Source organism: Oreochromis niloticus, linkage group LG14, assembly GCF_001858045.2.
Source record: "Oreochromis niloticus isolate F11D_XX linkage group LG14, O_niloticus_UMD_NMBU, whole genome shotgun sequence".
NCBI lineage: Eukaryota > Metazoa > Chordata > Actinopteri > Cichliformes > Cichlidae > Oreochromis > Oreochromis niloticus.
The window spans coordinates 19557353-19571786 of NC_031979.2; the positions used below are offsets into that span (position 1 = coordinate 19557353).

The window sequence follows — 14434 nt, forward strand, 5'->3', positions numbered from 1 at the left end:
TTTAAAAGATGACTGGTTAAATAAATAAAAGATGTTTACAGAACATTGTTTTGAAGAATATTGTGTGACAATAAAATATACACAGCATTTCAATATTTCAATTCAATTGAATTTTATTTATTTAGCACCAAATTTCAACAACAGTATTGTAAGGTAAGGACTACAATAATACAGAGAAACCCCGACAATCACGCAACCCCCTATGAACAAGCACTTTGGTGACGGTGAGAAGGAAAAACTCCCTTTAAACAGGAAGAAACCTCTGGCAGAACCAGGTTCAAGGAGGGGCAATCATCTGCCACCACCTAGTTGGGGGTTAGGGGAGGAAGACAAGACAAAACACACACTGTGGATGAGAGACAGAGATTAATAATAGCTCATAATTAAATGCAGAGTGGTGTATAAAAGTGTTAAAAGGATATGTGTGCAATAGTTGCTTACAGTGAAAATATCAACAAAATTCCTATTTAGCAACAGACCAGATACATGTTTCATTTTTAAAAAAGTTACCAGGAATCCCTGAAAGACACTTTTCACCACTTTTTCATCAGAAAAGGCCTTAAAAGTTAGCCGGAGTAGAATATCTGTCTTTGGAATATTTAGAGTCAACGTTGATTTCAATAATTGAAATCTGTAAAAATTACTACAAACTACTTAAAATGTACCAACAGCTTTGGTCAGAGGTCAAACAGTAACCCCCACACCCACCCCATTGATCTTTTTCCCCTCTCAGTCTGTGTTTATTTGTCCGAGTAGACAGAGGTCTGCAAATAAGGTTCAAGTGAATGAGGAGGTGGGGTGACTGGCACATGCTTCCAATGATAGGGAGCAGACAGTCCTTCATTATTTCCTCAGTCTGTCCTCGGACACAGAGGAGGCAACATGGACCTGTGGGCCGTGCTGCTGCTCACTCTGCTCGCCGACACTTTGGCTTCAGACGGTGAGTCTAACAAAATCTGCTTCAGACTTCATGAAGACTTCGTTGTGAGAAACATGGAGTAGCTTTGTGCTTTGTTCAGGACCCTGCTTCAGATCTGATTTGGGGCCTATTGCGTACAAATTTGGCTGGTAAAAGTTGAATTATGGTCATTAACCGTTGTGTTAAAATGTCTGATGCATAAACTTTGAGGCACTAACAAACAATTTGCTTAGCAAATAGACATATTTATTATTGTCAGTGCAGCTACTAAAAAACAATTCATTTGATAATTCTCATAATAAATTAATTATTTCGTTTCCAAAATGTTGTTAAATATGTGGAAAAATTAGTAAAGTCTTCAGAGCACTTTGTTAAAAATACAAAACTGTAATCATTTTGAATTATTAACACTGTCTTTTAATATATTGCCTAATTCACTGTAAGATTGAGTTTTCCATATCCCATGAGTCTGTGCTGCTGGCATGCAGTCAAAGCCTCATGGGAGCTGTAATCAAATTTACCATTATTAACCAAAGGAGGAAATGAATTTTGTCCTGAGGTTCAAACAGCAGAGAGAGGGAATGACAGAAGTATGTTGTTTTATCTCCAGAGTCATGTTTGGGCCGCTGTGAAAATGGCTTTGACGCCCTGAAGAATTGCCAGTGTGACTCCATGTGCAAGTACTACAAAAGCTGCTGCTCTGACTTTGAATCCACCTGCAATATGATGAGTAAGAAACCTCTCTGCTCATTGGTTCATTCATTCTGTTAAGAACTCACAGGTCAAAGACTGATGTTGACATTTCTCTCACACCCTCCTCAGCTCGTGGAGACACATTTCAGTTTGCAGAAGATGATTATTACGATGGGCAATCTGAGAGCACGCCTCAGCCCACACGTCGTTCAGCACGCAAGCAGCTGAGGCCTACGCAACCGCACATCCCGGACTTCAATCCCAGAGCGCAAGAACCCCCAGAGACCACGCTGGAAATGACCAGACCGACCAGACTGAGAGTCTCTAACATCCCGCCGACAACTGCGGCACACCCAGACACCCACACACTGGAGGACTCCATCACGGCCAGCGCAGCAACCGAGGTGACCACAGTTCCTGCCACAACAGCCACCACCGTGGCCCCTGACCCAGATGCTGAGGCCTGCAGTGGCAGGCCTTTTGACGCCTTCATGCAGATCAAAAATGGCTCCATCTATGCCTTCAGAGGTCAGTGAGTGAATTCATCTGTTACACGACAACCTTTCAGGCTCTGTCATGGTCTCGCTCATGTTTGAAAGTAACAAATAAAACAGCAAGATCACTCTGGCTTTGTTTTCCAGGGGAGTACTTCTTTGAACTGGACCAGAAGGCGGTGCTTCCTGGTTATCCAAAGCTCATTAAGGATGTGTGGGGCATCAGTGGGCCCATTGATGCTGCGTTCACCCGCATCAACTGTCAGGGGAAGACCTACATCTTTAAGGTGGAACCAAAACAAATCAAATTCAATTATCTTTATAATTTTGATCACTTTGATTGTTTGCAACTTTCCAAAGAAATCAAATGCTCTAAGAGAACAATAATAATACAACAATAGAAAAAAAAGATAATTCAACACAACAATAAAGTACTGTTGGGCGAGGAACCATATTTGGTGACTTAAGTGGACATGAAAATTGGCCTTCCCATGACTCACTGGGAGGTTGTAGAAACACATGGATTTCTTCCAGCTAATCAGCAAAGATCAGGTTATGTGACATTATTGCATCTGACCAATCATTAAAGGCCTGGAACATTTTAAACTTCCAATCAAATTCTTCCTGAATTTGGGAAATTGGCTTTTCCCCCATACCTACTCCCACAAGTGTGGTTATAGCATTAAAACTAACAGTGGTTGGCAGGGCTGCACTCTGATATATGTGTTATATTTATGAAAATTGCCAGTATGAAACAAGAAAAATGTTCAAAAGTAAATGCTCCTTTATATATATATTTATATATATATATATGTGTGTGTGTTTTTCTTATAGTCTTTTGTAGAAAAAAATGCTCTAAATGTGTGAAGAATCATATATGATATCTTCAGTGACTTTGCACTATAAAAAAGTAAAAAACTTTGAAAAAAGTTTGCTTTTTTAATGTCCTCCAATAACACTCTAGGGTTGAAATCTTCCATTTCCATGTATTTCAATGACTGCCTTATAAAGGGCAAAGCCAATATTGGAAACATTATGTCATAGTTTAGGTTTAAAAGTATTTTAAAAAAGCTAATCTACTACAAATTTGATATTTACCCATGTAGGGAAACAAGTACTGGAGGTTTGACAACGGCGTGCTGGATGATGACTATCCCCGAGACATCAGCGTTGGCTTTGACAGGATTCCCGATCATGTGGATGCAGCGTTTGCCCTTCCTGCCCACAGTCACAACGGCAAAGAGAAAGTCTATTTTTTCAAAGGTACAGCCAAATCCTTTGGTTTGCATACATCTCCAGCTGTTCCTGTAGTACTGAACATCAGTGGCTCATCATACCATCCTTTCTGCAGGTGACCAGTATTATGTGTATGAGTTTTTGCACCAGCCAACTCACGAGGAGTGCATCAAAATGTCTGAGAGCTCTCCGTCCACTCCCTTCAGGCGCTACACTGATGTGTACTACAACAACTATGAGCGTTTCTTCAGCGAGCTCTTCTCTGACTGTGAGTTGTGCAGTTATAGACCTATTTGTGCAGACAGGAGTCACACATACGTGTGGTTTAACTTATTTTTAATCTTCTGCAGTGCCTCAGCATCATAGTAAGCACCACTTCATTAACAAGGACTGGAAGGGTCTCAGGTCTCCAGTGGATGCTGCCATGGCGGGCAGAATCTACATCAGTCCTTGGCGGTCGACGCGACGCCGCTACAACAGCCAGCAAGGCCAGCAGTGGAACCAGCAGTGGAACCAGCAGTGGGGTCGGCGGAGACAAAGTCGTTCACCCTCCTGGGGCTCTTTTGCTGAGCAGGGAATGAACATGGGGCAGGAATTTGCTGAAAGAGGGATGGAATTGGGTATGAGACTGGCAGAGAGGAGGATGGAAATGGGTATGAGACTGGCAGAGAGGAGGATGGAAATGGCAGAGAGGCTGGAACAAGCCTGGGACAGACGGTGGGATCAAGACTGGAACCAGGACAGACGGTGGGATCAAGACTGGGACCAGGACAGACGAAGAGATCGTTATGGCCAGAACAACAGAGGCAACTATGACTCCAGAGATGACCGATACGGCTACAACTTCCAAAGGGAGATGCCCATACAGACCGTCTACTTCTTCAAAGAAGGTAACGGATTCAGAATGGGAAGCGCCATATCAAACAATGTTTCTGAAAATGTATTCAATCATTCATTTCCACTGTCTTGCAACATGTGGTTAATTGGTTATTTTGTAATTCATAGTAATATAAATTAGAAAAGCAGCAAAGCAGCACATTTAAAAAAGAGCAGTTAAACATTTTCTTTGTTAAATTACGCAACAGTTATCACTGCCATAAATCAAACACTGATCAGGCACTTTATTAAGTTTGTGTCTCTAGTGGGTTGAACCCCTTTTTAATTCTTCATGGCATAGATTTAACATCCCAAAGGTTCTCTCCTGGAGATCTCGTGGCTGTGGTATTGAGTGCAGTGAACTCATTGTTATATTTAAGGAACCAGTTTAAGATGATCTGAGCTTTTGAGATGATCTGAGCTTTGTGGCTTGTTCTGCTATTCTGTTGGAACCAGCAATCAAAAGATGGGTACACGGTGGCCATAAAGGGATGGACATGGTCAGCATTAATACTCAGGTAGATGGTGTTTAAGAGGCCCAAAGTAAGTGAAGACACGACCACCACCCCAAACTGCTGGGAAAAGGATCCATGTTGTTTTTTACAACAAATTCTGACCCGACCATCTGAATGTTTCAGACTAGGCAACGTTTACCCAAGCTTCTATTAGCCTCAGTTTCCTGTTTTTAGCTGGCTGAAGTGGCATCCAGTGCGGTCTTCTGCTGCAGTAGTTCATCTGCTTCAAAGGGCTGAGCGTTCAGTGATGCTCTTCTGCATACCTTGGCAGTAAAGAGTGCCTTTTTTGAGTTACTGTTGTCTTCCAATCAGCTCGAAGCACTTTGGCTATTCTCCTCTTACCTCTGCCATTAACAAAGCATTTCACACAGAAAATGCCACTTCCACACTGAAAAAACTCCATCTGTTTGTGGCAGATGGCTGCCCCTCCCTGAGCCTGGTTCTGCCGGAGGTTTCTTCCTGTTAAAATTGAGTTTTTCCTTCCCACTGTTACCAAATGCTTCCTCACAGGGGGCTGTCTAATTTTGGGGGTTTCTCTGTTTTGCTGTAGGGTCTGTACAATTTAAAGCACCTTGAGGTGACTAACAACCATGCGACAGTCAAAAACAACCTAAATCACCATTCTACCCCTAACTAATGGAGTTATCAGTGAGTGTGCATTAATCATTACAAAGTCAGCTAGCGCAGAAGGAACGAGAAAAGGCATATCCCATGAGTTATTGTCTTTATTTCAAGGTTTCCTGGGAACTGTAATCAAATCAAATCCATTTTAAGGAGGATGTTAAAGAAAAAAAAAATCTCACGCTCATAATCCCCCACAGCTAAAACAGGGCCGTTATTAACAGCAATGCTTATGAAGGCTAGTACAATAATGATTTTATCATTGTTCAAATATTGTGTGTTTGGTCTTCACACTGATGACACATAAACTAAGAGCTGAGTCACAGCTGTAGACGGCAGACAGCTGGGAGAGGCAACAGGAACTAATGTGCTCTGCTCTCTCACCACACACTAGTTTCATTACATCTTTAATGCTGTATATAGTTGATTCAGTAAAAAACAGATGCCTAAAATTAGCTTCTGTTTTATACTTTACTCCAAGTGCATTTCTGTTTGTAATCTTTACATCATATTCAGTGCAATTCTGGTTTATGTTTAACCACTACTCCACACACTATAATAATAGTGTAGTATGTGTACAAAGCAGACAATATGAATACTAACTGTGACTGGTAAACATGTGTTGAGTGAGTTTTTGTGTTTTCTAGATAAATACTACAGAGTGGACCTCAGGACTAAGAGAGTTGATCCTGCTGTTCCTCCGTACCCCAGATCCATCGCCAAGTACTGGCTCGGATGCTCGGACCCCCCTGGAGCAGAGAAGAAGTAGTTTCCAGAATTTTAGTTTGTTATTTTGATCAATGTAACCCAGTTAGCGTATAATAGAGCTGTTGTTTTTACTGCAGTGGGCGGTGGTAGGGGTTAAAAGTGTCGCACATGCGCAGTGTAACACACAGCTAGCTGACTTCAGCAAATATTGGTGTATCGGTGAGAGTCCACATGCAGCTTAGGGCCAAAGTTCAGCTGGCTGACTTTCAGTCAGCTTTATTAAACGCAGCTAAAGTGAAAAACAGATTTAAATGAGTGAGCCAGAGACAGCAACGTTTATCAGTCTGAAAGCTAAATTCTGTTAATGATAATTAATCTGCAATTATTACTGTATTCATTACTTATCGTGTATTCTGAATAATGTATCTACAAAAGCCAAAGTGTTTACTGTCTTTTTATTAATCATGGTCATGTTTATACAGTGAAATAACACTATTATAAAATATTAACACAGACTTCAGGGGAGGTTTAATCCACCAGTGGTCACAAGCAGGGCGGTAATGTGTTTCTAACCCCACAGCAGTGTTCGTGCGCTGTGGAATCGCAGGAAACTTTGACATCGGGTCACAGAAGTACAAACATTTTTACAATTCCAGTTCTCTGACTGATTTATACGATAGAATAAACAACCCTGCTGGGCTTTCCCCTCATGTGTAAAGCATGTACTGATTCTGAGTGAATTGCGACTACAATCTGTTACAGCCTGTTCTTACCTGAGTTTCATCCAAGACTAATAAAATATCCACAGAGCAGCAGACTCAGATCCTTTCCTCACACTTAACCGAATCAATCAAATCAATCAAAAAGTTCATCACACTCATTTTTATTATCCTCTGGGAACCCACCCAGATGTTCATCACTGCTTCTTTTTCCACAAACTTCCACTCTTTACTTCCATTTATCCTTTCTGACTATATAAGCACAACAGGTGCAGATATTACATCCGTCCATCCATCCATCATGGGGGTGCTGGAGCCAATCCCATGGGTCGTCACACATTCACATTCACACTTTCAGCCTATTTAGATTCACTAATTAATCTAACATGCATGTCTTTGGGCTGCGGGAGGGACTCAGAGTACCCAGAGAGAACAGAAAGGCCCCAAAACAGCCAATGGATTCAAACCCAGGACCCAGTTGATGTTGCTCCTACAAGCTGTTGGCTAATGAAAGTCTCAAATGCAGGACTTTCACCCACGAGACTGTAAGTTTGTACGACTGTAAAAGTAAATGTTTTGATTTTTAGGCTTAGATTAAAATAATACTAAAAAGATTAGTTTCAGTTTTCAGTTGCAGTTGTTTTTAGGTTAAGGCAAATAACACTTGGTTATAGGTCTAGGGAAAATATGTTTAGTGAGTATTGAAAAGCCCTGAAGAAAAACTAAGTTGCAAAGATAAAAATTCATAACAGCATGATCGGTCAGTTCAGGGTCATGGTACTGGGGAAACATGGGTTACAGTGTGGGAACAACACCAAGGCAACAACGGACTGTGTAGTCTTCTTGTTAGAAAACAAGAAAGTTCAATCTGTTGTTTGAAATTTCATTAACGGTTGCTATTTTTAAAATCACAATTTCTCTGTCATTTGAGTCATGTGAGCTGCAGTTGCACAAATCTCTCAGAGAAGCTTTCCCCATTGTTCAGTTATAAGTGCAGGATAACAAACATGTGGCTGTTTTTCGATCAGTCCTGCTGACACGGTTTCTCAGAGGTCACGAGTTTTTGATCTGGACATTTTCGTACCAGGGTTCCTCAGTCACACTGACCGCCACTCCTTCGTTGGTGATGATTTCAATGGGGCCTGCAGCATCTCCCACAGGTCTCAGAGTCCGGTAGGAGCTCTCAATTTGTCCTTCATGATGCGGGGCAGCGTGGTGCCTTTCGTCTCCTTCGGCCCGCAGATTAGACCCCGAGTCAGCTGACGCCACTTCAGGCACGCTCTTTAAAATGGACGACAGCGGCCGTTTTGGAGTGCCACTCTCTGTTGGCAGTGTGCCATTCGACCCAGCTGCATCAGAGGAGTTGTGGGAGGAGTGCTTCCTCCTGATTGGCTTACAAACTCCAGCCTCCCCTGTAGACGGTCCTCCCTGCTCCCAAACAGCCGCCCGAGCTCCCAGCTTCTTCCTGGGTGGTTTGGTGATGCCTTCACTCCCCTTCGGCTTTGGCCTGCCAGACTCCTGCTCTTTTTGCCTCTGGAGGCTGCCCAGTCTTCGCAGCATCGCCTGAACGGGGCCCTCAGAGCTTGGCTCTGTTTTTGTGATGGGCTTACCCGCTTTACCCACCGTCACATACACAGTGGTGACCTTATGAGAACCCCCTCCTTGAGCATCAGAGGCGGACGATGTCCCTTTATGAGCAGCTGTGTTAGACATAGTCCGTCTCCGTCCTGATGCTCCAGGAACCTGCAGGGTGGATCTTGATGGGGTTCTGTCTACTTCCTGTTCAGCCTCCTCACAGTTTAACTCCTGGCTGTCCGTCACATCCAGTCCATCTTTCTCCTTCTCGCCCTCAGGTCCGTCCCCCTCCCTAGTTCTAGCTGTGCTTCCCTGACTTTGCAGGGCCGATAGCATCGAAACCCCCCAGGATGATTTGGGTTTGCTGCGAAGGAGAGCACCAGGGTCCTGAGCAGAGCCGCGCCTCTCTTTGGGGCTGAAGCGGGTGCCCTCTGCAAACGAGACGGATGGCCGCTTGGCCTTGGCAATGCTGGAGGTGCGAGGGATGTTAAAGGGTGAGGAGATGTCCTCGCTGCTGAAGCCCGATGGGTCTAAGAACATGTTACACTTTGAGCTCATCTCCTGGAACTCACCGCCCGCCACAGCCGGGATGTCTAACAGAGACGGAGCAAAACATCAACCGGTGCCAGAAAGTTTTTAAAAGTGGCAGTTCTACCTTGCACCAAAAGAGGGCACTATAAACTTGGTAAACTGGTGAACTTTATTTTTGCCCCTACCTTCCATTGGAGGGACGCAGTAAAGAGCCTCTCCCGTCTCCTCATCGCTGTCGAAGGACGATCCCTCCGTCACCCAGCCAGAGGAAGGAGGCTCAATGAAGCTGTGGTTGAAGGTCAGCTCAGGGTCATGGTGAGACACTGTGTGTGTGTACATGAGACATAGAAAGCAGATTAATTTAAAAAGAATAATAATAATAGAACTAAATATCACAGCTTCTGGTCATAATTCATGCACGCACAGTACAAGTTTTAAAAGAATTCAAATCTTAATGATGATTAAAATAGTATTTTTTGTACTTTCATGAAGTTTGTATACAATAGTTGCATTACACTGTGAGCACTGTGAGTGGCAAGACTCACCGGTGACACGAGGCAGGCCAGAGGACCAGGCAGAGATACACGGCAGGGCAGCGCCAATGTTTGCCAGGACGCTATAAACATGATACTTCATCCGAACCAAGAAGCCGCCATCAGCAACAGTTGCTCTATAACCAAAAGACATCATGTAAAGTTATGTAGAGTGACAAACGTAGCCTGCTTTCCATGTTTTAGCGTCTATGCAAAGTGAAGATAAAATGGCTAAAAGAAAGGTAGCTGCTGACCTGTCTTTGTCTCTGTCACCAGCCGGGCGTCCTCCACAACACAAGCAGCAGCAAACTACAGCAAGAAGCAACAGGAGCAAAGGAACCAGCACACCCACAAGCACAGCACCTCTGTAACCTGTCATTCAAACACACACACACACACACACACACACAAACACGTAAGGGAAAGTACAAGACACACTAATGTACACATTTATACACAAAACTGACAGATAACTGAGTGGATGGATGGACGTACTGTTAGGACAGGCTCCGGTCACAGAGTCGCAGGCCACCCCCTCACCACAGTCGCAGACAGAAGAACAGTTGAAGCCAAACCGGAGGGCAGGGCAGCTGTTGTTACAGCTGGAAACATCCATGAGTCACAGTGAGTAAGAAAGTTAAATCAAGATTTTATTTTAGTACTCGGTGAACACATAACGATGACGTACAAGCATCACAGAGAAGAAAGTTAAGGGGGCCATGTTTTCCATGTTTTAACCTAGTAACCTCAGATCGTACACTCAGGGCAAGAGAAAGAGTGAAATCAGACAAATGTAAAGGACATCCAAGTCATGAAGATAGTTAGTTTCATTTTTTTACCATGGTTGGTGTGACTACAAAACTTCTGCAATGCTACCACCTGTTGGAACATCCCACAACTAATTAGGTTAATTGTAAATTTCTAAATTGCTCGATTGTCAGTTAAACACAGTCTTTAACTGATCTGGGAGTGCAGTTTAGCTATTTAAAATTTTAACCTTAGATAAAAGCTGTATCTGCAACAGTAAGTTTATCCAACAATAAGCAATGCTTTAATTTTCTCACCTCTCTCCCTGGAAGCCTGGCTCACAGACACATTTTCCTGTCACATGATGGCAGTTGCCATGGAAACAAGGACTACATGTCAAGAGGCAGGCGTCTCCAAACCTCCCGTTAAGGCAGCGGTCCTGACACCTGGACGAGGACAGAAAAAATGAGGACAGAGATTACTAACACACTTACACTGTTGGTGGTACAAACTTTCCATCCTCTATAAGCAGACTGTTTTTGAGCTTAAGTGTCATAAGCAGTGACATTCTTTGCTCACGTTTTACCACATGGATCATTTTATTAGTTTAGCATCTTTAGGCAACTTAATCCAAAAGCTTTAACTCTTCCAAGCAACTCTTTGAATCCATCATGTTCAAGAGACTGCAGTACACTTGTAAGCAGTGAATGACTTTGACTTTTTAGCAGATTCAACTCTTTGTGTTAAACTCAAATCATCTCTTGTCTTCTGGGTCTGACTTTCTGATTATGTCTCTAGTCAGCGAAATGCGCTTTGACAGCCGACTCACGGATGTCAGAGCCTCCCACGAACAGCTGTATGCACAAGTACAGAAGTGTTTTCAGTCCCCAGATCACACCACAGGATGACAATGGAGCTTCTGACAAAAATAACTATAATCTGTGACAAACGGACCATTTTATCTGTTTACTGATTGATTGATTTTTTAGTTTGAGCTTAAGCATATGAACTACACTGATCACGGGATGCTTCCTAAGATCAGTCAGATGCAGGCTGCTGATCATTTTTAACCTTTTTTTTTTTTTAAATAAGACAGTGTGTCTGTAAAGGTTCTCAGGTTCTCAGTCATCCAAGTCATTGTAGTCTAAAGAGCTTGGAAAGAAAATCGTCTGGACTTCTTTAAGCTGCTGATCCAAGAAGCTTCTTCAGTTCTAGGGTCAAATCTGGGACTCTCCTTAAATAACACAGTGATTAAGCAGCCAGCTATTACATTTAGCATTTCTGTATATTTAGAACCCCGATTCCAAAAAAAACTCTGAAGTAAAGATGGACAGAGGTTCACCAATCTGCAAAACACTCAGCCTTTAACTTGTGGAACAATTTCGACCTTGAATATCTTTCATCTACAATATAGAATCTGGAGAAATCTCTGTGCGCAAGGGACACTACCAAAAATCAAAACCTGAAATCCTGTGATTTTCGAGTCCTCAGACATCACTACATTAAAAACAGACATGAGGGATGGTACACAACGGTAAACATGACCCTTTCACAACATTTTTGAGACGTGTTGCTACCATCAAATCAAAAATGTGTAAATACATTTCTTTAAATGGCATTTTCTATGTTCTACTGTGACTAAAATACAAGTTTATGAGATTTGCAAATCATTTCATCATTTTACACGCGTCCTACTTTTTTGGAAATAAGGTTTTAATTTGAAAACTACTTCTCTCATTTACCTATTTATTGCTTTGATTATGACAAGTGGTCAAAGTGTAAAAACGCACAAAAAAAGGTGAAAAATAATGACTCGTAATGTACTTTGTAAAGCAGTTAGTTGTAAATAGTGTCAATTTTTATGTATTGTTACTAATGCTTCCCCAAAATATGTGCGCACACCTGGGTCCAGTCCATCCGGGATCACAGCTCTGACACAACCCAGTTTTTGGGTCACAGGGTTCATTATTCCTGCATCGTGGACACTCTTCTTTGCAGCCATCACCATGGAAACCAGATGGACATGGGCGGTCGCATTGCGTACCATTCCAGCCTGACTCACAGGCTGCACACGCGCCATCGGTGAGAGAGCAAAGCTGGTTGTCTTTACAGTGACCACAACTGAAGACAGAGGATAAAGTTCAGCAGTGAGAACACACACATTCACGTGTATCCACCTTTCTTTCCACACACACACAGTTGTGTTTTTATATCCTTGTGGGGACATCTAATTGATATAATGCTTTCCCTAGCTACTTACCCTAATCTTAACCCTAACCATCAAAAATGAATGCCTACCCCTAACCCTGACACTAAATCCACATTTTGAGTCTCATAAATGCCTTCGAACTCATGGGGACGGGGATTTTGCCCTCATAAGGGCTGCTGGTCCCCACAAGTATAGTAAGCTTTCAATTTTTGGTCCCCACAAAGATATGTAAACATGATACATGCACGCACACACACACACACACACACACACACACACACACATTGAAACCTACCTCCTTTTACAGTCAGTGCCATACTTTCCTGCTTCACAGGGCTGGTTGCATGACACGCCCTTGTATCCTGGGTGGCACAGACACGTCCCACCCATTACGTCACAGCTGCTGTGTCTGAGGTCACATTTACAACTCTGGTCACAGCTGGTTCCCCACATCCCAGGCTTGCACTCGCACACACCATTGCGCTGATTACATGGGGACTGGTTACAGTTGCACGGGTTTGTACACCTCATCCCCCAGTGCCCCTCGTGGCACTGACACTTGCCTGTCTGCTGGTCACAGCTGGGGCCTACGGACCCACCGATATCACACTGGCACGGTTTGGCACAGGTTGAACCCCACCAGCTGGTGTCGCAGGTGCAGTTTCCGTGGATGGGGTGGCAGCGCCCGTGCCGGGAACACCTGCAGGTTTGCTTGCATAGTGGGCCCCAGCGGAGGTGGTTGCAGGTGCACTCGCCAGTGGCTGGATGACAGTGCCCATTAGGATAGCACTTACATATCTGACGGCAGTCTGGACCCCAGAACTCAAGAGGGCACTCTAGAAACAACACACAAGTGAGTACATAGAGAGCTGTTACTAGACTACAATATAGTAATTATCATGACTACAATGTTTTTATATTGTTATTTTTCTTCTTTCTTCTACAATGAATGGATGTTTTAACTCACGGGTTTTGCACTCAGCACCAAAGTAGCCAGGTGGGCAGCGACATAATCCAGGATATAAACAGATCTCACCCTTCAAACAGGCCTGCTCACCCTCACATACAGCTGCACACAAACACAAAGAGAAAACCAGAAGACAACGCCAATGTAGAGGTGGTAACAGCATAAGCATAATAATCATTAGAATAGTAGAACTTACGTATTGTGCACTCTTTTCCCTCCTGGCGCCATCCAAGGCAACAGAACAGGTTAGAGGGATCCCTAAGATAACAGACATCATCAAATCAGCTTGATAAATCTGAAACCTTAGTAGATAAAACACTCCAGTGCCTGCATTCAGCCATGTCATCCTAAAGAAGGGCGGGCCACACAACCCACAAGCCAACAGTACAATCTCATGGCACTAATATTCATCACCAGAACTCAAAGCCAGTTGAAGGCCGGCAAAAACGTTAATTCGGTAACCCGCTGTCGCCACTTAAGACTCAAAAGCCAGTATGTGTGGGTGAAGGTAAAGCTGGAGTTTACCTCATATTCCGGCAGACGTTCTTCCCAGCAGGATCCAGAGTGTGAGCGCAGGCCAGCGAGAAGCAGAGCAGAGCGCTGAGAGCTCTGAGGAGAAGCTTCATCTCCAATCTGAAAGCACAACCAGGGACAAATATATTCCGGTCTTTATTTCTGCTCCCAACTTGTCTTTGTCTCAACTTGAGGGGAGCAAAACGAGGGGCAGTACCTATCTCTCAGCCTACCCTCCACCCTTCCCTCTCTCTTTCTGTCCGGTGAGTCGTCTTGTGGCTCCAGCGCAGCCAGAGAGGTCGAAGCCCCCGGGTTTCCTCTTCCCATTTCCTGGGGAAGTCAGAGCCACTTCCTTCTATTCAGCCAGACACAAGAGCTTTTTAAAGATGGTCGAACACTAACACACAAAACTCGCCATACACAACGATGGGGCACGTACGAACAAACACATCCACGTACTGATGGTCACCCTTTTCTCAGAATCTATTGCAGTAGGTCTTACGGGAGATGATGAAGGAAGCCTTCGTCTTCCGTATAAGTTGTGAAAGTCGGTGAAAAGATGCCCATGTGATCAATTT

General features: G+C 43.5%; 2 protein-coding genes across 2 annotated transcripts; one reads left to right on the plus strand and one right to left on the minus strand.

Moving 5' to 3' along the window:
* Window positions 1-781: 781 nt before the first annotated feature.
* vtna (vitronectin a) lies at window positions 782-6872 on the plus strand. The gene is made up of 8 exons (XM_005463744.4): window positions 782-940; window positions 1530-1649; window positions 1742-2140; window positions 2254-2393; window positions 3213-3369; window positions 3458-3610; window positions 3693-4232; window positions 6002-6872. Exons 1-8 carry the CDS (start codon window positions 883-885, stop codon window positions 6121-6123), a joined length of 1689 nt encoding a protein of 562 aa, XP_005463801.1. The 5' UTR covers window positions 782-882; the 3' UTR covers window positions 6124-6872.
* Window positions 6124-14430, minus strand: scarf1 (scavenger receptor class F, member 1). The gene is made up of 13 exons (XM_005463746.4): window positions 14316-14430; window positions 14074-14211; window positions 13869-13976; window positions 13540-13601; window positions 13344-13445; window positions 12672-13212; window positions 12070-12288; window positions 10485-10613; window positions 9916-10022; window positions 9675-9792; window positions 9433-9557; window positions 9073-9210; window positions 6124-8949 (listed from the first exon to the last, which is right to left on the minus strand). The coding sequence occupies exons 2-13, from the start codon at window positions 14181-14183 to the stop codon at window positions 7835-7837; spliced, it is 2874 nt and encodes a 957-aa protein (XP_005463803.1). The 5' UTR covers window positions 14184-14211; window positions 14316-14430; the 3' UTR covers window positions 6124-7834.
* Between the last annotated feature and the right edge of the window lie 4 nt (window positions 14431-14434).